General features: G+C 49.1%; 1 protein-coding gene across 1 annotated transcript in view; it reads left to right on the top strand.

Annotated features, from left to right (window-relative positions):
• The window catches only part of OGG1 (8-oxoguanine DNA glycosylase), an 84,017-nt gene that overhangs the window by 35,498 nt on the left and 26,275 nt on the right, over positions 1-22,244 (top strand). The window contains exon 3 of the mRNA XM_086936891.1: positions 19,184-19,623. Coding sequence (XP_086793017.1) covers positions 19,184-19,623 — 440 coding nt within the window. The remainder of the gene's footprint in view (positions 1-19,183; positions 19,624-22,244) is intronic.

Genomic DNA, 22,244 nt, shown 5'->3' with positions numbered 1-22,244 from the left:
TCCAAATAGAACCAATGCTTTTTGCTTTCTCTGACAACCTACTCAGAAATAGACGCAAATAAGCTGCGCAATAGTAGTCAAGAGGATTGGTACACACCAGACCCCCACAGTTTCTAGCCAGCATAAGTATGGTGATGGAGATGTGGTGCTGCTTCCGGTTCCATATGAAGGTACGGAGATCTTGCTGTAGTCGGCAGATATCTTCCGCCGGAATAGAGATCAGGAAGGCCTGATCCACATCAACCCCAAGACCACCCTCAGAGGCACGCTCATCTACAGACCCCCGGGACCATGCACACAATTCAGCGAAGACATCGCCGACTTCGTCAGCCCGTACGCCCTCCCCTCCGCTGACTACATCCTCCTCGGGGACCTCAACTTCCACCTGGAGAACATCAACGACCGCAGCACCACCACCCTGCTGGACAACCTCGCTAACCTCGGACTCAAGCAACTGGTGACCACCTCCACCCACTACGCCGGACACACACTCGACCCCGTCTTCTCCTCCAGCAAGGACATCGCATTCAGCCACGCCACCGGACTCCACTGGACGGACCACAGCTGCGTCCACTTCAGCTTCAAAAGGACCACGATCCAACAGCAACAGGTAGCACGCAGAAGCTGGAACAAGATCACAGCCGACCAGCTCGCATCCTCCCTGAACAAGAACCCACCCACCAGCACTACGAACCCCAGCCAAGCGGCCACCAACCTCACGAAGTGGATCAGCGACTGCGCAGACGACCTCGCCCCCCTGAGGACCCCGCCCAACAGACCCGGCAGCAAGAAAGCCCCATGGTTCACCAACGAACTCAAGAACTCGAAGAAGAACTGCAGAGCCCTTGAGAAAGCCTGGCGCAAAGACCCAACACCGGACAACATGACTGCCCTCAAGCTCGCCACCCGAAAACACCACCAACTGATCCACACTACCAAGAAAACTGCATTCAAGGAACGACTGGATAACAACGCACACAACAGCAAGGAACTCTTCAACATCGTTAAAGAGCTCTCCAACCCCAACGCCGGAAACAACAACATCACCCCATCGCAAGACCTCTGCAACTCCCTCGCCTCCTACTTCCACAACAAGATCGCGGACATACACAACAGCTTCAGCCCTCAACCGGCGCACGCCACAACGGAACCACCGCTCCCCACCACCATCCTCCGCGCCTGGACCCCGATCCGCACCAAAGACACCGTCCGCACGATGAACTCCATCCACTCCGGATCTCCGACCGACCCCTGCCCTCACCACGTCTTCAACAAGGCCGACGCTGTCATCGCACCCCACCTGCGGGTCATCATCAACACCTCCTTCGACGACGCCACCTTCCCGGAGAACTGGAAGCACGCCGAACTCAGCGCTCTACTAAAGAAGCCATCAGCCGACCCCACTGACCTCAAGAACTACCGCCCCATCTCGCTGCTCCCGTTTCCTGCAAAAGTCATCGAGAAGACCGTCAACAAGCAGCTGGCCGCCTTCCTCGAGACAAACGGATCCCTCGACCTCTCACAGTCTGGCTTCCGGGCCAACCACAGCACTGAGACCGCCCTGATCGCTGCCACCGATGACATCCGAGCTCTGCTCGACAACGGAGAAACAGCGGCACTCATCCTCCTAGACCTCTCCGCGGCCTTCGACACTGTCTGCCACCGTACCCTTGTACAGCGCCTCAGCAACATCGGAATCCAGGAGAAGGCCCTGGAGTGGACCATCTCCTTCCTCGCCGGAAGGACACAGAGAGTTCGCCTCCCCCCGTTCAGATCAGAAGCCACCGAAGTCATCTGCGGCGTTCCTCAAGGCTCTTCACTCAGCCCAACCCTCTTCAACATCTACATGAGTCCCCTCGCACCATCGCACGCCAGCACAACCTCAACATCATCTCCTACGCCGACGACACCCAGCTGATCCTCTCCCTCACCAACGACCCCGCCACCGCCAGAGCCAACCTACACGAAGGGATGAAAGAGGTAGCCGAATGGATGAAGAACAGCCGCCTGAAACTGAACTCGGGCAAGACGGAAGTCCTCATCCTGGGATCCTCACCTTCCGCCTGGGACGACTCCTGGTGGCCCCCCGCACTAGGCAGCGCACCCAAACCAACAGACCACGCACGCAACCTGGGCTTCATCCTGGACTCCTCCCTCTCCATGACCAGACAAGTCAACGCCGTCTCCTTGTCGTGCTTCAACATCTTACGCATGCTACGCAAGATCTTCCAGTGGATCCCCACCGAGACCAGGAAGACGGTCACCCAGGCCCTCGTCACCAGCCGACTGGACTCCCTCTACGCCGGAACCACCGCCAAACTCCAGAAGAGACTCCAACGGATCCAGAATGCCTCAGCACGACTCATCCTGGACATCCCCCGTCGCAACCACATCTCCGGACACCTGAGAGACCTGCACTGGCTCCCAGTCAACAAGAGAATCACCTTCCGTCTCCTAACCCACGCACACAAAGCCCTACACAACCAAGGCCCAGGATACCTCAACAGCCGCCTCAACATCTACGCTCCCAAACGCCAGCTTCGATCGACCAGCCACGCCCTCGCCGCCGTCCCCCGCATCCGAAGAGCCACCACAGGGGGACGACGGTCCTTCTCCTACCTCGCCGCCAAGACCTGGAACTCCCTCCCGACCCACCTCCGCATGACCCAGGACCACCTCGCCTTCAGGAAGCAGCTCAAGACCTGGCTGTTCGAGCAGTAGCGGACCCCCCCCCCCCTCCCCAAGCGCCTTGAAACCCTCCGGGTGAGTAGCGCGCTATACAAATGCATTGATTGATTGATTGATTGATTGATTGATTGATTGAAGGCCTGAAACAGGTAGAGTAAGTGGGGTAAAGTAGTCCTCTTATCCGGCCCAGCCAGGAAATGTGCAAGGGTTTCCACTGTTTCAGATCTTCCTAAACAACCCTACAATAGGTGGGCCAGTAAGCACGGGTCCATGTCTGGGCAGGGATGTTGTGTATGTGGGCCTTTGCTATTAAGTGGACAAGGCGTCTGGTGTTAACTGGCCCTGGTGATGTTGTATAAAGCCCATCTGGTCAGGGTTGATTAGCCCTGGTAAAAGAGGCTCAATGTATTTGGGCAACATTTTAGTATACAGCTTAGCGTCAGTGTATAATAGAGCTATAGTCTGGCAGTGAGTAGGGCTCTTTCCGGGCTTAGGGATGAGGCAAATGTCTAACACCGACATTGTAGGTGCAAGCTGTTAGTGTGGGTAAAGAAATTGAAAAGCTCATACAAGTGGTCCTTCAGGGAGGAAAATGAGGTCTTAAAAAAGGAAACCGGCAGTCCATCCAGACCCGAGGTCTTCCCCACCGACATATCTCCGGCTGCTTTTTTAAGTTCTGCCTCTGTGAAGGGCGTCTCCATGTCCTGGGTGAGGTGTGGTTTTAAGGGTATCCACAGTCAGTCCCAGGGATGTGCATGAATGATTGCGGGATCATCCTTCACTCTCGCATAGATGGACCGGTCGTAGCATTGAACGGCTTCCTGTTTATCCGATTCCCTTACCGCAAAGCCCGAGTCTGCTGTGCGCAGTTCGGCAATACGAGGAGCACAGTGGTGGCAAAAACTGTTGTGCCAGCAGGGTGCCAACCTTGTCGCCTTCGTCATAGTTTTTTGTTTGAGGGCCAAAAGAGAGCATTCAGCTTTATTGACCCTATGTGCACACAGTTGCCCTCATAGTATCACAAGCTGTAGTTTGTTAGGGCTAGAGGGGTTGTGCTTATCTAGTCACTCCAGGGTCTTAATCTCTTCCGGGACTTTGCTTTCGAAGAGGTGTGCTACATATGCCCGTGCTATCGCTATGGAAGAAATTATATTGCTTTAAATCCATCCCACAGCATATGAGGACGGATGTCAGGTAGAGCGTTGAGATGAAATATTCTTGGATCACAGTCTTGATAGCAGCCCTATCCACTGGATCGTGCAACAGCTGAGGTGGGAGTTGCTATTCATGGGGCTTCTGGGGTTCCCACCAGGGAGGGCAGGTCAGCTCTATGTGTGCATGGTGCGAGATAGAAATTCTGAAAAATCAGTGCTGTTTCCAGGTTGCGCAAGAGGGAATGCGTCAGGGACTCGTAGTCAATGCGGGAGTACATGTGAATAAAAGAATAAGCCTGGGCATCGAGGTGCAAGTAGCACCAGGCATCCACTAGGCGTAAGTCAGAAGTTTCCCTCTTAAGTTGAGCCGACATGGCTACTATGCCTTGAAAATGAGTGGAACTCCTATCAAGCATTGGCTCTCACACCACGTTGAAATCCACCCCCCTATACCACCTCTCCCTGGGACAGACTGAGTTGGTCCTTAAGAATCCTATGGAGAAAGGAGTCTTGGTCCTGGTTAGGGCCAAGCAAATTCAGAAAGGACAGAGTATTGCTCCCTTGCCTTTATCACCATCGGGAATTGCCCTCTTGGGGTCTCTGAAAACATGTGGCAACTTGGTAACAAATCCTCGCTTAAGAAGGATGCCCACCCCTAGAGGATTGTTATCCAAATGTGCCCAATATTAGGAGGGGCACGTAGGGTGGGAAATACGAGGGCAGTCCTCCTGGAGTAGATGGGTCTTCTGTAGGACGATTATGTCTGGGCCATGGTGGAGGAGGTATCAACAAACCTTTTTCCTCTTACTGAGAGAAGAAAGCCCATTCAAATTGAGGGAGATGAGTTTGGGTTTAGTCAGGGTCCCCATGTCTGTCTAATAAAAGAGAGGAGAAAGGGAGATGCATTAGTACGGATACAGTCAAAAACCCACCAGAGTACGCAGGCAGAAACAAGGGAAGCAATAGTCCTAGATCAGCGGGCGTTACAGATCACAAACCAAGAGAAAACTAACAAGCCAACTGGGCCCAACATGGTGAGACCCTCCACCATCGGACTGATGAGGGATTCCCTCAGGATACAGAGAAGTGTTTCCACAGGTGGAGAAGTGACTCAATTGGGGGGAGAGGCCAGAGAGGTAAAGAAAAGCAATCAATATTGCAGTCTATGTCTATGTGTTTACGCCAGAGTTACAGTGCAGAACACCACAAAGGGCAATACAAAAAAGAAAAGTCCAGCCCGAGACCACAGCCCTGCAAGAAAAAACAAAAGAGGTTAACAAGATAATATGTTCAGGTGGTCATGGTAGAGCTGGTGCAGCCCACTCAAGGAACAGTCAAGTGTTCGAGCCAGAGTGCTGAGAAAATTCCTGCTTCATATTTTGTTGATGGGATATTAAATTGTCTTCCGCCACCCGGAGGGCTCTCGTCTCCCCCAGGCAACCCCTGGCTTGTCTGTCAACCATGTTCCACATTGGGCACCATCCGTTCCCCTTCTCTGGGGGTGCGAGTGATGACTCTCGATACGGAGACCCCTCCGGCAAGCCCAGTGGGTGCTTGGCTTCAGTGAGTGAGCATACCAACCGCTGTTTAACCATTCAACTAGAAGAACAGGCCAAAAGGGGGTGTCAATTGATATTTGAGGCCCATTTCCCTGAGTTTGTGTGACTGGCCTGAAGTCCCTTGTTAGGATGTGCGGGGTGGTGTCTGGCCGGCTTGACATGGCCACAAAGCGATGAGCATGGTCCAGGCTCAACTGCTGAGCCCCTGTTTCATCCGCGGATAGTTAGAAAAAGGTCTTTGGTAACTGTCATAATATCATCGCCCTCTGCGGGGAACACCCCGAATTCAGAGATTGTTTCTGCAGCTGTGATTCTCCAAATCCTCCTGTTTAGCTTGGAGTTCGATCTGTTGATCCTCCAGGGCAAGAACATGGCGCATAAGCATTTCCTGATCCTCCGTGCGAGAATCCATTGTGCCCTCAAGGTCATCCATGCATGTGCCCACTTCCGTAATGTTTCTACGAAAGTGCTGAATGCAACATTTAAAGTCATTTTTTAGGGAGCCCTTTTTTGCTTAATGTCATTTAGGAACTGGGCCTTGTATTCATGGGTGGTCGGTTGGGCTGCAGCAGCTTCAAGAGCCTGTGAGGAGGACTTAGAGCAAAAAGAAACCAAGAGCAGTCCTTGGAAGATTTGCCTCTCAGCATATTATCGTGGGTACAAGCGTTCTCTGGGCATGAAGGATGGAGCTGCAGGGACCCATGGACCCATGGGGACCCACTACGACTAGGGCAGCAGATGGGGGAGTGGGGGAAAGCCAGGAATTCCCCCAGAAACCAGTCTCAATCAATGGAGTGTGAGAAAGTAGGGGCTCAGGGTCTATTCCCCATCTGGAAACCCCCCCGGGGCACAGCGAGTTTCGGGCAAGGAGGGCATCATCCAAGTGCACTTCATCGTCAAGGCTTTGGGCGTCTCTTTTTCACACTTTCCAGACTGCGCAGAACTCACACCATCCTAGGCGGGGCATCGAGCAACTAAGGGACCTCAGGCAATATGCAGCAGGCCATCTCAGCATGCACTCACCCTACAATGGAATGCGGCCGATGTTGCAGTTCTGCACACTGGGGCTGTGTATTGATCCGACCATTGGAGGCGAGGGCCTTACCACATGGCAAACATGTCCATGGGCGCCGGCAGCCACCAGGCACTCAATTGCCAGCTCCTTCACTCTTTGGGGCCGTAAGCATAGGCTACAAGCAGGGGGCCCTGGGCAAGCCGGGAGGGTCTAGCACAGCGGCAGACCAGCACTCTGTGGCCAGCACTACGTCCATGCACCCAGGAACGCAGTGCAGCAGTAGCTCCAGCTGCCACCGCAAGTCAGCACAGGTTGGTGGGCCAGGAAACTGAGACTCTGGCCAGGAATTTTACAGGCAGCGTCCTGTTCATCTGCACAATTCCCAACTCTCACCGCCAGCAGGCAGCCTCCAGGATCAGTCGCTGCCGTGTGTCAGCAGACTGTCTGGTCCTCTGTCCATGCACTCGGGAACATGGTGCAGCAAAAGGCCCAGGCGCTGCTGTGAGTCTGCACAAGACGGCAGGCCAGGAAACTTCAGGGGAGCCACAGGCAGCGCCCCATTCACCTGCGAGGCTCATCAGCAGGTGGTCTCACCTCTGCACACCACGCTCTCACCTGCAGTCGGGTTGCCAAAGTGAGAGTAGAGCAAGTCGCCTCATCCGCCGAGGGGCTGCGTCCCCGGGCTGCAATCGCCCAATCCCCAGACCCCAGGGACCTCTGGAGTCAAATATCAGGCGAGTCAGCTATGGGTCAGAGCAGCAAATAAAGACAAAACAAGCATTTACAATGCAATGGTCTCTGCAATATTATAGGTAGAGCTATTGGCATTGCTTATTATTATTATTATTTTTTTTATCCCTAAGTAAATGTTATTGTCATTTCTATTGTCAATAGCTTAAGTGTTTGCATATGTGTTACATATTGCATCAGACATATTGCATTAGCAGAGAGAGAGTGAGGTAGCGAGATAGAGAGGTATTGAAATAGAGAGTGAGTGATGTAGTGAGAGAGTGAGGTAGATAGAGAGTGAGGTAGTGATGGAGAGTGATGTTGTGAGGTAGTGAGAAAGTTTAAGATTGATGTATTGAAAGAGAGAGTGAAATAGTGAGTGTTAGTGATGTTGCGAGGTATTAAGATAGAAACAGAGTGATGTAGTGAGATAGTGAGGTAGTGAAAGAGAGAGTGTAAGTGACTTAGTGTATTTGAGAGTGAGGTAGTGAGATAGAGTGAATTAGTAATTTAGAAAGAGAGAGTGAAGTTGTAAGGTAGTGAGAGTGAGATCAAAATTAATAGAGTGATGTAGTGATAGAGAGGTAGTGAGATAGAGAGAGAGTGAGTTTTGAGTAGTGTGTTAGAGTGAGAGATAGTTACTGTTGTAGTGATATTGTGTTGCTGAGAGAGAGAGTTGAGTAGTGAGTTAGAGAGTTAGTGAGAGAGTGTAGTATAGTGAGTGATAGTGAGGTAGTAAGAGATAGTGAGGTAGTGACAGATAGAGATGTAGTGAGAGTGTTAGTGAGAGTGTTAGTGAGAGAGTTAGGGAGAGAGAGAGTGACGCAGTAAGAGGTGTGGGGGAAGAGAGTGGTGCGGGGGAAGAGAGTGGTGTGAGGGAAGAGTGGTGTGGGGGAAGAGAGTGGTGTGGGGGAAGAGAGTGGTGTGGGTGTGATGTGAGGTATTAAGATAGAAACAGAGTGATGTAGTGAGATAGTGAGGTAGTGAGAGAGTGTAAGTGACTTAGTGTATTTGAGAGTGAGGTAGTGAGACGGAGTGAATTAGTAATTTAGAAAGAGAGAGTGAAGTTGTGAGGTAGTGAGAGAGTGATGTTATTTTTTGAGAGTGTGTGGTGATATAGTGAGGTAGTGAGAGTGAGATAGAAATAGATAGAGTGATGTTGTGATAGAGAGGTAGTGAGATAGAGAGAGTGAATTTTGAGTAGTGTGTTAGAGTGAGAGATAGTTACTGTTGTAGTGATATTGTGTTGCTGTGAGAAAGAGAGAGTTGTAGTGAGTTAGAGAGTTAGTGAGAGAGTGTAGTATAGTGAGTGATAGTGAGGTAGTGAGCGATAGTGTCGTAGTGACAGATAGAGATGTAGTGAGAGTGTTAGTGAGAGTGTTAGTGAGAGAGTTAGGGAGAGAGAGAGTGACGTAGTGAGAGGTGTGGGGGAAGAGAGTGGTGTGGGGGAAGAGAGTGGTGTAGGGGAAGAGAGTGGTGTGGGGGAAGAGAGTGGTGTGGGGAAGAGAGAAATCAACACAGAAAGCAAACACAAAAAGAGAGAATCTAAGCAAAAAAATACAAAATGGCTTACCTGCTGGTCCTTGCACCACGGAGAAAGCCGGACAGCCACAACTGCAAACAGAGCTCACAGGACACGGGCACACCGGGAAAAGGGGTCCATACACGACGGGATAAACAGCTCCAGGGAAACATAGAAAGCAAACACAAAAAGAGAAAATGTAAGCAAAAAATACAAAATGGCTTACCTGCCGGTCCTTGCATCACGGAGAAAGCGGGACGGCCACTACTGCAAACGGAGCTCACAGGACACGGGCACACCGAGAAAAGGGGGCCATACATGACGGAATGGTGACGTTGTCAAATCGGACGGGACAAACAGCACACAGGACACATCGGACGGGACATACAGCTCACAGGACACAGGGAAACATAGAAAGCAAACACAAAAAGAGAAAATGTAATCAAAAAATACAAAATGGCTTACCTGCCGGTCCTTGCATCACGGAGAAAGCGGGACGGCCACTACTGCAAACGGAGCTCAAGGGCACACCAGGAAAAGGGGGCCATACACTACGGGATGGTGACGTTGACAAATCGGACTGGACAAACAGCTCACAGGACACAGGGAAACACAGAAAACAAACACAAAAAAAGAGAGAATGTAAGCCAAAAAAACAATATGGCTTACCTGCCGGTCCTTGCATCACGGAGAAAGCGAGATGATCCTCATGGGAAGACAAAACAAATATTGGCGGACACGGACACACCGGGAAAAGGGGTCCATACGCGATGGGATGGTGACGCTGACTAATCGGACGGGACAGATCTGCCCCGTTATTGAGAGAAAAAATATGAGGATAGTAAATGATTATCTTTTTAAATTGTTTATGGAATGGGGGCGAAACACAATATTCAAATATGTGTTTTTTCTACAGAGTGCCTGGATATCAGAAGCATTTGTGATACTGTTACCTACTACCCCCTCTCCTTCCCTTTCTTTTGCCCTGACGAAGGTGCGGCCAGTCTACGGGCCTGGCACCGAAACGCGCGTCGGCGTTGAAACAACTTGCCCTGAACCTTTAATCACCGATCTCCGGCCTATGGCTGAGAGGACATGTTCAGGATGTTCTCAGAGCATTATTCCTTAATTCCTGTCTGAGTTGAATGAATGAATTATGTATGAGAATGTTTGTTAGTGATTGATGAATGTGTTTGAGTTTGAATGCAGGAAGACTGGTTGTTGATGGGGTGTTTTTTATCTTGTTATATTGAAATGTTTGAATAAATGAATGTCTATATGCACTCTAAAACATGAAGTAAATAAAAATAAAAATGATATATTTTTTTATAAATTTGAATGTGTTCTTGTCTGAATCTAATGTGGCACTGATACTTTGGTGAGCGCTAAATGGGTGACTATTGAAAAAAACTGGACTCTTGAAGAGCCTATTATTGATTAAAAACGGGGCAGATCTATCTTTTTCTTCGCTTATTCTGATTATTTCCCCTGCTGATCTGCCTCATATCCTACTCAGGGGGCCCCTTCCTTTGTGATATATTGGATAATCGGACGGGACAAACAGCACACAGGACACATCAGTCGGGACAAACAGCTCACAGGACACAGGGAAACATAGAAAGCAAACACAAAAAGTGAAAATGTAAGCAAAAAAATGGCTTTGGCATACTGGATATTACCTCGACCTAAAAAAGGGGTTTACATGCGAACAGCCTTTCTTACCGAGTCGTGGAAGCAGCTTAGTATTGAGCTGAGACCTTGCCAACTCTGCAGAGTAAACACAGCCCTCAATCCCCCATCCCCTTCCCTTCTCATGATGCTTCGGAATTTCAGGATGCTTTGATTAACCTTATTGTCCTTATGCTTCACTGAGGGTGTCTAGATGTCCTGCCTCACACCCCTTTTCCCAAACCCATTTCTACATTTCGTTGTCTCGCTTACCTCTCAAATGACACGCTCTCTTCCCAAACCCGATGCCTCTGTATTACGGTAAAACCCTATATTTAAGAGGGTGATCCCAATAAAGTAAATGAAGGAAAACCCGATTTCTGTGTGATGCAAGTTGGCAAAGAGATTGACCTTACTGACATATCTGTAAGCGTGATGATCTTTTTGCAGACTTAGTATCCTCAAAAAAGAGGGTGACACAGACACTCACCACACCAAGACGAGTTGACGAGTATCACTAGCCCTTTCTACACCCTAGCACGACCACAACATCCATCGATAGCTGGCAAGCCCCTCCCAGCAATGCCCTCTTCACATTCGCTGCACAGCGTGGCGGCGACAAGTTCCTCCCTGTCACCCTCCAAGGGTAGCCTCCCTCTTCTCACTCCTCCATGGGATGCCATACGTCACGACTCGCGATCCCTCACCCCTCAGTGTGTGGCGGGACGTTTCTCTCACCCTGTCCCTGATGCCTTCGCCTCCACTCTCCAGAAGATGCTCACTCCCTCCGACCCACACCACAATAGTGTGCCCTGCCCTCATACCTTGAAGACATCCCCGTAGGTGCCGCTGCCCACCCTCTGGAAGAGCTCGTAGTCCCGCAGGGGGTCCTGCAGGGACACGTCCCGCAGCTGCAGCAAAGGGGGTCCCGGGGGGCCACTCATGGCCCGAGAGCCGCTAGTTCTGTTTCCTCTGGGCCGCAGTCACAGAGCAGCAGGAAGAACAACACAGGGAGGGCGGGGAAGCCGAGATCCGGGAGGCGGGGACCACGAGGCCTGGCCCCCGGGGCCGAGCTTCGGCCCACAGCACAGACCCAGCATGCCCACTGTGCCGCCCTGCCCGGTCCCAGCAGCTAAGCCGGCCCCCGGCTCCGTACACCTGCCCAGGCCCGGTACAGTGCACTACCCCTGGCAACGGCAGGCCGAGACAGGATCTCCAGGCTGTGGCAGAGTCAACTGCTGTTAGAACGCTGGAGTACTCGGCTGCGCAGCTTGCTAATGACAGTGCAAGGAATAAAACACGTCAGCCTAAAATGCACCAACACATACAATCTTCACTCATCACTTGCTCGCGGAACGAGTTATGTTATCCTTGTGGAAAAGGGGATTTTGTGTGAATTCTCCGAGCCTAGATATTTAGATTAAACATGAACAGCAGCCCTGGGTACACTTGATCATCATGTTGTTTACATCCAACAAGCACGGGCATCACTCCCCTGCAGGGCCAACAACTAGCTACAAACAGAGCTAGTTAGAATCCATCCAGCACCACCCGCTGTTACAGATGCAGGCGATTCTTTGCGCAGAAAACACAAAGGCCCAGCGGGAGCAACGACAGACTGCAGCCGCACCGCCCCCCTCCAGCAGCAGCGCGGTTCTGTCTCTCTCCTAGCCTCCCGCCCCTCTCACCTGGCAGAAATGCTTGCAGTATGACACTGTGGCTGCCTCGCATGCTGCTTGCTCCCGCAGCCGGGTCTCCAAGCCTCGTAGGGTTTTCCGTAGATGCTGCACCAACTCCGGTGGCATCCTCCTCTTGTTGTCATCTTTGGCTCCCAGATCCGGTTCGCCCTCCCTGTCCGCCATCTTCCCTCTCCCAAACAGCGCGTAGGCAAACACGTCATTTGACAAACAAGCGCCCCTCTTGGTAATGTGTCTACTAGAGGAAATGCATCTGAAAGTAGCATAGAACACCAAATGGAAGGACACTCGTGACCCTGACAACAAGTCCGAACATCGGAGCTGGTTCTCACAACAACAAAGGGGGGCGGGATACAAAAACACGGACAGCGGGAGGGGGGCGGGATACAACAGGAACAAAAAAATACGGACAGCGGGAGGGGGCAGGAAAAAAGACGGAGAGAACGAGGAAAGAGCAGCCTACCTCAACTTTACCAGCAGGAAAATGGCGGCCTCAAGCTTCAGAAATTTTTCGTATTTGGGGGCGTGTTCGGTGTTCTCAGAATGGGCGTGGCCTAAAAGTGGAAAGAAGAACACCGAACACACCTCCAAATCCGAAAAGGACGGAGCCTATTCGGAGGGACAGCTCTCTCTTCCAATGGCTGGCCTCCGTTTAGGAAGCCAGCCAATGGGAGAGAGGCAAAAACAGAGGCGGGACAAATCGTACTAGTAAGAGTCATTAAATCTCGGTACTTCCGGTTCTGCCTTCGGCAGACCGGATATTACCTCGACCTAAAGAAGCATGAAGGCCTACGGGGACTCGGAGCGCGGACGAGCTGCATCCTGCTTTATGTCAATAACTTTTGTTTGTTGTTTGACGAACTTTCACGAAATTTTCATAACTAGTTTGCCACTCACTTCAGCTGATGTCTTGAAAGTTTTGAGATGATTCTTCAAGCGAGAAAAAGGGTGATCCCAAAACTCTTTTTCCCTAACCAATTATCCATAGGGATTTTAGACAGGACTACAGCCTGAACCACTGAATGGAATTACACCGAATTTGGCAGAAAGCTAGATCTTGGTCCAGAAAGAATGCTTTTTGTAATTTGGTGTAAATCTGTTAAGTAGTTTTGGAGATATTAAAGAAAAACAATTTATGTATGTCTTGAGACCTGGATCCATCGCAGTGACTCTGCCACCCCATCTGCCAACAGCAATGCCATGATTGGCTGCCACAACTTCAACCATGAAGTGGTGGCAGCCATCTTGAGACTCCGCCTGATTCTGAAGAAAAACGCCCAAAAAATCACAGGAGCCAGGGTAGGATTTTTTTTTTATTTTGCCGTAAATTTGTGGATGATCAGTGGCAAAATATTTTTTTGTTTAAAAGCATAGTCTCCCTTGCTTGTCTTTTTTTAATGCCCTTGTGTGTGCCAGATCCCGGCGGAAACAATATTTATAGATTTGGGGGGAGGGAGGCATACGTGGCTCTCCTCCGTAGGCTGATTTTGGTCCCGGGGACCCCATCTCCCGTGGCCTGGCCTTTAAAAAAAGTGTGAGAGGCTCACTCAACCCCACTTCTGGGGCCGATTTCAGGGCCTGGCCATATAAGCAATGTGGAGGGGGAAGCGGCCCCCTCCCCAGGCCAATTTTGGCCCCAGAGATGCGATCTGAACGAAAGGCATCTTGGGTTGGATGACCTCCAATTGTTTAAGATTGAACCCCAGGAAAACCGAAGTTATCATCTTCGGGAATAATATTAATATTTGGACGCCAGAATGGTGGCCCAGTGAATTGGGAAAGATTCCAGAACCAGTTGAAAAGGTGAAGAACTTGGGGGTGACTGTTGATAAAAAACATACGTTTGAAGACCAGATCAACAGGGTGGTCTCTTCATGTTACTTTGTCCTCAGAACTCTGAGGAAAAGAAGTTTCTTCTTTCTGAAGATAGCTTGAGGACAGTGGAGAAGTGTGGCTCAATGATTAGAGCGGCAGACCCTGATGCAGAGGTCTAGCCCGGGACCAGGGCTCAATTCCCCGCCTCGGTGGGTCTTGGGCTCAAAATTCCACGGACCTGATAATTCTCGCCTCGGTGCCTATTCCAATCATAGAGTCCCACTCTGCAACTCTGGGCAATAGCTTGCTTAATCTCCACAACGGCCCCCACAACTCTAAGGATGTCTGGCCTCCACCTTGGGGGTGCCCAGGAGTGGACACCTCACAGGGAAAGCCAGGATGGGTTCCACAGCGGTATTCGTACAAGCGCCTTGAGACCCTTGCGGGTGAGTAGTGCGCTATACAAGTATCAATTTACATTTTACATTTACAGTTACACCACCTATTATGGAACGCTTGGACTATTGTAACAGCCTCTATCTGAACATACAAAGGAGACTCTTGAACAAACTCCCAAGTACTGCAGAACGCAGCAGCCAGGCTACTGACGGGCACACCGAGGTTTGTCTCAGTTAAGAGGGAACTAAGACAGCTTCACTGGCTCCCTGTCAAACAGCGTGCCAAGTTTAAGGCCCTCTGTACAGTTTTCAAGGCATTAAATGGTAATGGCCCTGAAATTTTGAAACAACGATCCCAATGGTACATCCCTAGTAGAACTCTGTGCTCGTTGATAGCAAAACAAGTGGGCATTCCTTTAGTTAAAAGGGCCTCATGGGGTGGTAGGAGTTTCATTACCTCCACCTCTAAGGCCTGGAATAACCTTCCGTTTCACCCTAGAAATGCAACTGGGCTCCTTTCTTTTAGAAGGGATTTGAAAGCCTGGCTCTTTACAGCATAGACACCGCACTTGGAATGAACCATTTGGACAGTACTCAGTGCCAGGACACCTAAGGGTAGCAGCCGCGCTTTACAAATTTTAATAACATATAACATCTCTCGGGGTCCAGCTGCATGCCCCCCCACCCTCCATTAGCCATTATAGGCCCTGGTGACCCCATCCCCCAGTGCCGGCTCATATGCTATGTCCCGGGGGGCCTACCCCAGGATCATAGCAGTTTCCCATCCAGCTCTGGTGGAGGCAGAGAAACGTGTTTGTTTTCGCTTGGCGGGAGCAATTACAAAATTTCCACCAAGCGGGAGCAACCACTAAGTCCGCTCCCAGTGGCCGAGAGCTTGAAAAATTCTCCCACCTGCTAGGAGCGGACCTTTCATCTACTTCCAGATAAAAAAAATTGTTCTTGCTCGCAGGGAGCAACATTTTTAGCTGCTTCCTGCGAGCGGGAGCAATGCCAGCTCTATCTAGAGGCGGGGAGCTGGCTTGGGCCCCGTGGGCCTTGGGGGCCCGTGGGCCTCTGTGCTCTCCCTACGGGCCCCCACTCATAATATGGTGGGTGCCCTGGGGTGGGCACCAACCCTTTTTTTGGTAGGCCCCGGGGATGGGGTCCTCAGGGGCAAATTTAGCAAAGGACTGGGACTGTGGGCCCCCTTCCACGTTTTCTTAAAAGGATGGGGACCAATGCATTGGGCCCCTGGAGCTGAACCCTGTTCGGGAATTGAGGGCCTTGTGGCACCCTTTAGACATTGGCCAGGCCCCAGGGAATAGGGTCTCTGGGGCCGATATCACCCCACAAAGGGGGGTTACTTGCCCCCCTCCCCATTTAAGAATGTATTGGGCACTGGAGGATGAGGTCCTTTTGGAGGGGGGCTGCATGCCCCCCTCACCAGGAAATGTGCTGCTGGGCCTCGGGGGATAGCATCAGAGAGAGAGACTGCATGGTCTGCCTCCCTTTATTATTCAGATCAGGAGACTCGGGCGAGGGCCGGTGCGCCCCCTTCTCCCCTTCTACGCAGATGTCGGCCCCGGGAGTCTCTGAACTCTCAAAGTATTCATTCCTCATGGTACAATTTCTCCGAAAATGGAGAAATTGTCCATAAGGTAGATGTTTTTTGAGTGTGTTTGGATAACAACTGATAAAATGCAATAAGGTGTTCCTGTCTATTGGTTTAGTGTATAGACTGGGAATAAGGGAACCATGGTGATTTTAAATCCATAGATCTAAAAATGAAGTAGAGATTTTTCTAAATTGATTGTAAGCTTTAGATCTAGGAATTCACTCTTCAGCCACATCTGGAATTTTTCTAGGGAATTGACGGAGCCTCTCCAGATTAAAAGCACATCATCTTTGTATTAGGCGTGGGCGGAAAATCCGTTCCGCTCGCGGATTTTGCGGATTTTCGGGAAATCCGCAATCCGCGAGATTTGCGAATTTCCCGCAAAATCCGCAAATCCGCGAGCAGCGGATTTTGCTCGCACTGCTCGCACTGTTCGCGTGAGTTCGCGCCCCGCGAATAAGTGCAAAATTGCAGAAATACGATCTTAGCAAAACTGAAAGTAACTACTTACCAGGTTCAAAAGTTCAGGCTCATCATTAGTAGCCATTTCCTGGAGTGCTTCCTGAGGGGCCCCTCCAGAGTTCAGTTGCCAGTTGAAACTATTATGTGACCCTGCTCTGAACCTCAGAATAGTTACACATATGCCACAAAGGTCCTGAATTACAGCTAAGGGAGACAAGCAGGAGCCAGGCTGGAAGTTAAAATCCATTAATCAGCCCCTAATTCATTATTGTCAGTTGGGGCAGGGCAGGTGTTGTAACTAATTTTGCAACAATGAAAGCACTTAGCAAGTGCAAAAGATCACTAATCAGGGCGCACTAAGGAAGCAGGTGCCAGCTAAAAAAATATTCTGTGACACATGAATCAGCCCCAAATTAATTCAGGTCACTTGAGGCAGGGAAGGTGTGCTTTGCTTTGCCGAAAATAATGTACACTGGACAACCAGAGGGTGTGGTGATGAAACAGAGGGTGGCATGGGTGGGCCAGAGGGTGGCATGAGTAGTCAGAGAGTGGCAGTGGTGACAGAGAGTGGCAGTGATGAAGAAGAGTGTCCCAAACAGGCTGGACACGTAGAAACAACAAGTTCGCGAAACTTGCGACCCGACAGGTAAGTTCGCAATTTGCGAAAGTGTACAAAACCCTCGCGAACTGGCAGAAACACGGGCGAACACAAAAAAAAAAAAATCCGCAAATTCGCGGGAATTCGCGGATTTTGCGGATTGCGAATCCGCAAATCCGCAAAATTCGCGAACGCGAGATCCGCAAAATTCGCTCATGCTTACTTTGTATATGTGCCAAGATGAAGCTGATCCTTGGAAGGATTGACGATATTATAGATACATTTGTCCTCAAAATAAGACTTGTGTAGATTGGATGTATGGCGACTTTCTCTGGCAAAGCTGCAATCCGTTGCTACTCCTTTTATCAGGATAAACATCTGATTTAAAAGACACCTTCTTAAGGCATAATGATAGTAATTTCAGCAGTGGAGATATCTTTTACATCTTCTCTTTTGTGAAGAACATCTTCTTTAAGTTCCAAAGCCTCTTATGCGGTATTGGTATATAGGTCTCAAATATCAAAACTCATTGAAACGTCTGTATTAGGATCAAACTGTATACTGTCAATCTTATTTATACAATCCATGAAGTCCCTAATGTATGCTCAGGTATTTGCTTCAAAAGATTTTTGAAAAAAGTCTACATATTAGGAAAGTGCTTCCATTAGACACACACACCCTGCAATAATGGGCCTCTCTGGTGAGTTGTCTGAGTTTTGTGCACCTTTGGAGCACTTTGTGAGTTTGGATATAACAAGTGTGGGGGGGTCCTACTTACTAAGGAAGTCGAACTGTTTCTAAACCAGCCAGTCTGCAATGCTTCCTCTTGAATGGTTGTAATTTGATGTCTTATCTCTGAAGAAGGGTCCTGATTCAATTTTTATAGCACTTAATATCCTCTAGTTATTTTTCTATTTCTGTGTCAACTATCTCCTGGTGCTAAGTTGGGGACTGAAATCATTTGTAACACTTTTGAATTATTTACACGAGGAATCAAAGATAGTGGTTTGAATGTTGAACTGCTCTGACCAAAATTTGAAAAATTAGGATAGTTGGAGTAATTTTATACAATGAATTTGGTTGAACCTGTAATTAAAACATCAAAGAAAAGTTTATTTCACATGTTTGTGGCATTTATGACAAGATCATTGGATTTATTTGACCACATCAGGGTGATCCTACTGTTGTAGAAACAATATATTGTGAAAGCTTAATAATAGCGATATCATTATTATTATTGCTTATCAAAATACTTGTATTTTATTTGTTAGGCAAAGAAAATATTACGTCTATGATGTTATGAACCAAAGATGCAGAGGTTTTGGGATTTGTCCGTTACACATTTCAGTCACCCTCTGTTCCGCATCTGTTTATGTAACATGTCCATTGGGGGAAGAGGGAGTAAAGGAGACCTATATTTCAGTGTATCATTGACCAGGCATGCCCCATGGCTGCATCCTGTCTTTGCACCGTCCCCTGTGCGGGCACTCGACTAGTTCTAGGTGCGGGTACTCCAGCTCAAATGTGTGATCTGGGGCCCCATATATCCTTAAAAGTATGAGGCAGCCCCTACTTTCGTACACTACTTTCTCTTCTCCCAGGCGCTGGTCCTAGGATGTGCCGGTTTGATCTTTTGTTGTGGTAAGCCGGTGGGCTTTCAGTAGCGTAGCCGCTCCATTAGATGTTTATCCTGGACAGAACGTGTAAAATTACATGTTGCACCCTGCCTTAGGACTCGATAGGCCCATCATAGGGGCGACCTACCCATATACCACCGGGACGTCTGGCTGTGCCATTACGTTAAGCATCAAAGTCAGGCTTGCAGTTTAAACTACTCTTCCGGCCTGCAAATGGCGGGCTGGGAGTCTTGGTTTACTCGTGCCACACCCGAGGTGGCATAAGCAGTGCTGCAATCGCTGGGGGCGCCATCGAACCTACATGCCCTGGGTACCCTTTATAAGGGACTTACAGGTAAGTTAATTTAGCCAATTGGGTATGAGCCAATTACACATACTGGTTTATGGGTAAGGGCACAGGCACTAAGGCCTGGTTAGACTCTAGGAGGCGAAAAAAACTGCATCATCAGTCCGAAAACTTGGGGGTGACCGTACAAAAAGAGGCATTTCTTTACAGGGGGTTTTAAACAGAAAGCTTTATTGCAACTGTTCAGTTTTTTCATGTTGATTGTATGGATGGTCAGATTGTTTTTTGGGAAAAGTCAAATTTAAAAAAAATCAGTGTTCTTATTTGTCTGCACTGCTAGGTGGTCTGAAGTCCATCCCGGACACTGGACTGGTGTTTTGGCTGGCCGCGTGTGGACCCTTACCCAAAGAGATGACCACATCTGGTACAGGCTTTACAACAATGATGAAAAGGCCAACAATGAAGAGAAGCCAGTGTTGACTTGTGTAAAATCTGCAAGGAAAAGGAAGCAGCCAAAAACCACAGCAAAGACTGTCCCAGACGCGAGTGAGATAAAAATTGAGACCCCCTGCCACACCAGAGTAAAAGAAGAAGAGACAGAAACAGCCCCCATTCTCAAAGAGGAGCCAGAAGAAAAGTTCTTTGGAGGAGGCGAGGGTCTCAAGAAAGATCAGGAGGTCCTACGTGATTACTTCCAGCTGGACGTCAGCCTGGCCGCCCTGTACAAGCAGTGGAGCGCTGCCGACCCCCACTTCGAACAAGTGGCACACACCTTTCCAGGTGCGTATAAGGATTGTAGGACCGACGTAAGCACAGAGTGAGAGCTGTGATTGTTGAGTGAGATGACGCAAGACCGGTTGAGTCTTTAGATATTCTGGGTGAAAGAAGAGTTTGTAATACTAAGCCTGTCAATTACTTGATATCACTTTTTTGCCTGTCCTTTCCTGTTGTCACCATGCGCACAGTTATCAAATCATTTTTCATGTCCTAGTAATACTTGAGTGTGCAATAAGTGTCATTTGACGAATGATAGATCCTCCTTAATCAAATAAGAACCTGCGTCTGTTGAGGGCAGCAGACGGCACTTACTGCGAAGGGCACTTTATAGGGTGGCCGGACTGTCCTCTGTCCTGAGTGTGCTGATATTATTATCATTATTATTATTTATTTCATTTATAGGGCGCACAGCTACCCAACAAAGGGTTTCCCGGCGCATCAGATCCCGATATGATAAGCTATGGCATGCTAGATATTAAATAGCCAGGTTTTTATGGCTTTCCTGAATTTCACGTAGTTCAGCTCTGTTCTCAATGTCGGTGGCATTGAGTTCCAGAGAGATGGTCCAAGAACTGAGAAGGACTTGCCACCCATGCGCGCCAGTTTGAATTTTGGAATTACAAAATGATTGGCCGTGGAGGACCGCAGAGTCCTGGTGGGGCGTTAGGGACGCACCAGGTTCTGCAGGTATTTAGGGGCAGTGTTAGTGGAAATTCTATGCATAAAACATAACACTTTGAATTTGACTCTGTTCTCAACCTTTAACCAATGAAGTTTCCTGATATATTTGGTGGTAGGTGTAGAGAATGGAATTTTACATAACAGTCGTGCTGCTGCATTCTGTACAGTCTATAGTCTGTGGACAGTGGCCTTATTTGCCCCCAGGTACAAGACATTACCGTAGTCGAGCCTTGATGTCACTAAAGCATTGACTACGTTTTTTTTAGAATTTTCCGGTAGCATCCAGCATATCTTTTTTAGCCACTTTAAGATGGCAAAACAAGTGGCAGCGGTTTTTATCGCTTGTTGGTGAAGGTTGAGCGAGTCATCAATAATGACTCCCAGATTGCGGGCATTTGTGACCGGTATGGGGGGAGTACCCATTTCAGAGGGCCAGTGCTGGGGGCTGATATGGGAAGGTGAGGGTTCATAGGGGAGGCCCGTTCCAAGTTCTGAGGAATGGTCCTACCCATATTACACATGTAATGTTAAACATGTCTACAAGAGGAAGGCGAAAGTGGTGTAATGAGTGTGAGAAAGGACTGGTGAATTCCCTATTTTGACCAGAGGCATTGCTACAGGTAGTTAATAATTCACACGGAGAAGAAAAGAGTGTAGGAAGCTGACTCTGTATATGCTATTGAATAGCAAGGTATAGTGTGCACAGAGTCCAGTGGAACCGCAAAGGTAGGCAGAGGTAAAAGTAGATAGCACCTTACTCTCTATTTGTTTTTGTGTGGGCGAGCAGTAAGGCTTTATCAGAGGGTAGTTTTAAGCATTTATTGTACACACGCAATCAGCAAATGATGTCACACACTCAGAGACTGAACTCAGACCAATTTGTTTGTATAAAAATAATATTAAATTCTTTTATTTCTAGAACCAAGCAAGCCTGGCACGAGCAAGTGTACATGGTACTTTTCAAGCCAGGTTGAACAATACAAGCAAGCTGAATGAAAATGACTATGTTACATGTTTGTAAATACTTTGAATACAGTTGAAATACTGTTAGATAACTTTTGATTACAGTTTAGAGTACTTTTTGTATTATTTTTTCCACTCCGTGTGATGTGCCTAGATATCACACCGGGACATTTCCTAGAGAAAAAGTAAGTTAAACTGTTTTTGGATATTTTCAGTTTCTTAGAGTTCCAAGCAAACCAACTCCAAACTTAGAACAATTTCCCAAAAAAAGCACTCAATGTAATCCTATGGGAGGAAATGGAGTTATCGGTTTACAGGTAAGTACTTGGTTGTGGGAGTTCGGTTTGAGGGATTAGAACCAGCATTCACCCAAGGTGAAGTATGCACTATCAAAGCACCCTCAGCAGCACTAGGGTAGCTGGGTGCAGAGTGCTGCGGCCCAATGTTATCCAATTGGGGAAAGGAGGCCTCCGGTTGGTGGCTGCTGATGAGCAGGCCACAAGGATGTTGGAGCAAAGCTCCTGGTGTTAGGCTAGGGCATAGAGGGATCCGGTTTAGCACACAAGTTGCACCCACAGCGGCACAGTGGCGGCCGGGTGCAGGGTGCTGTTTTGGCGTCAGGTGTCCTGTTGTTTTTAATGTGAGTTGCCGGTTTTGGATTTTTGGCTGCAAGCTTGGTCCAGGAAGAGTTCGGGGAGGAACCAACAGCTTGGCAGGTAAGTTGAAGGGCTCAGGTACGAAGGTGCTCCCCTGGTTCTCTTCTCCAGGACGCAGGGCGGCTGGATGCAGGGATGCATTTTGAGGTCGGATTTCACTTTACTGGGCCGCTCGTTGAGGGGGTCTTCATGCAGAGGCTGCAGGCGATGTCGGGGAATCCTGGAGGGGTCAACTTACGGTGGACTTGGCCTCTCGAGCGCTGGAGGACCTGGCAAGGACTGGTGGGCCACTCGGATTCGGGCTGTAGGAGTCGGGTGCAGTGG

Source organism: Lissotriton vulgaris, chromosome 9, assembly GCF_964263255.1.
Source record: "Lissotriton vulgaris chromosome 9, aLisVul1.2, whole genome shotgun sequence".
Lineage (NCBI taxonomy): Eukaryota > Metazoa > Chordata > Amphibia > Caudata > Salamandridae > Lissotriton > Lissotriton vulgaris.
The sequence above is the reverse complement of the archived record's forward strand: the minus strand, read 5'-3'. Positions and strand labels throughout refer to the sequence as shown.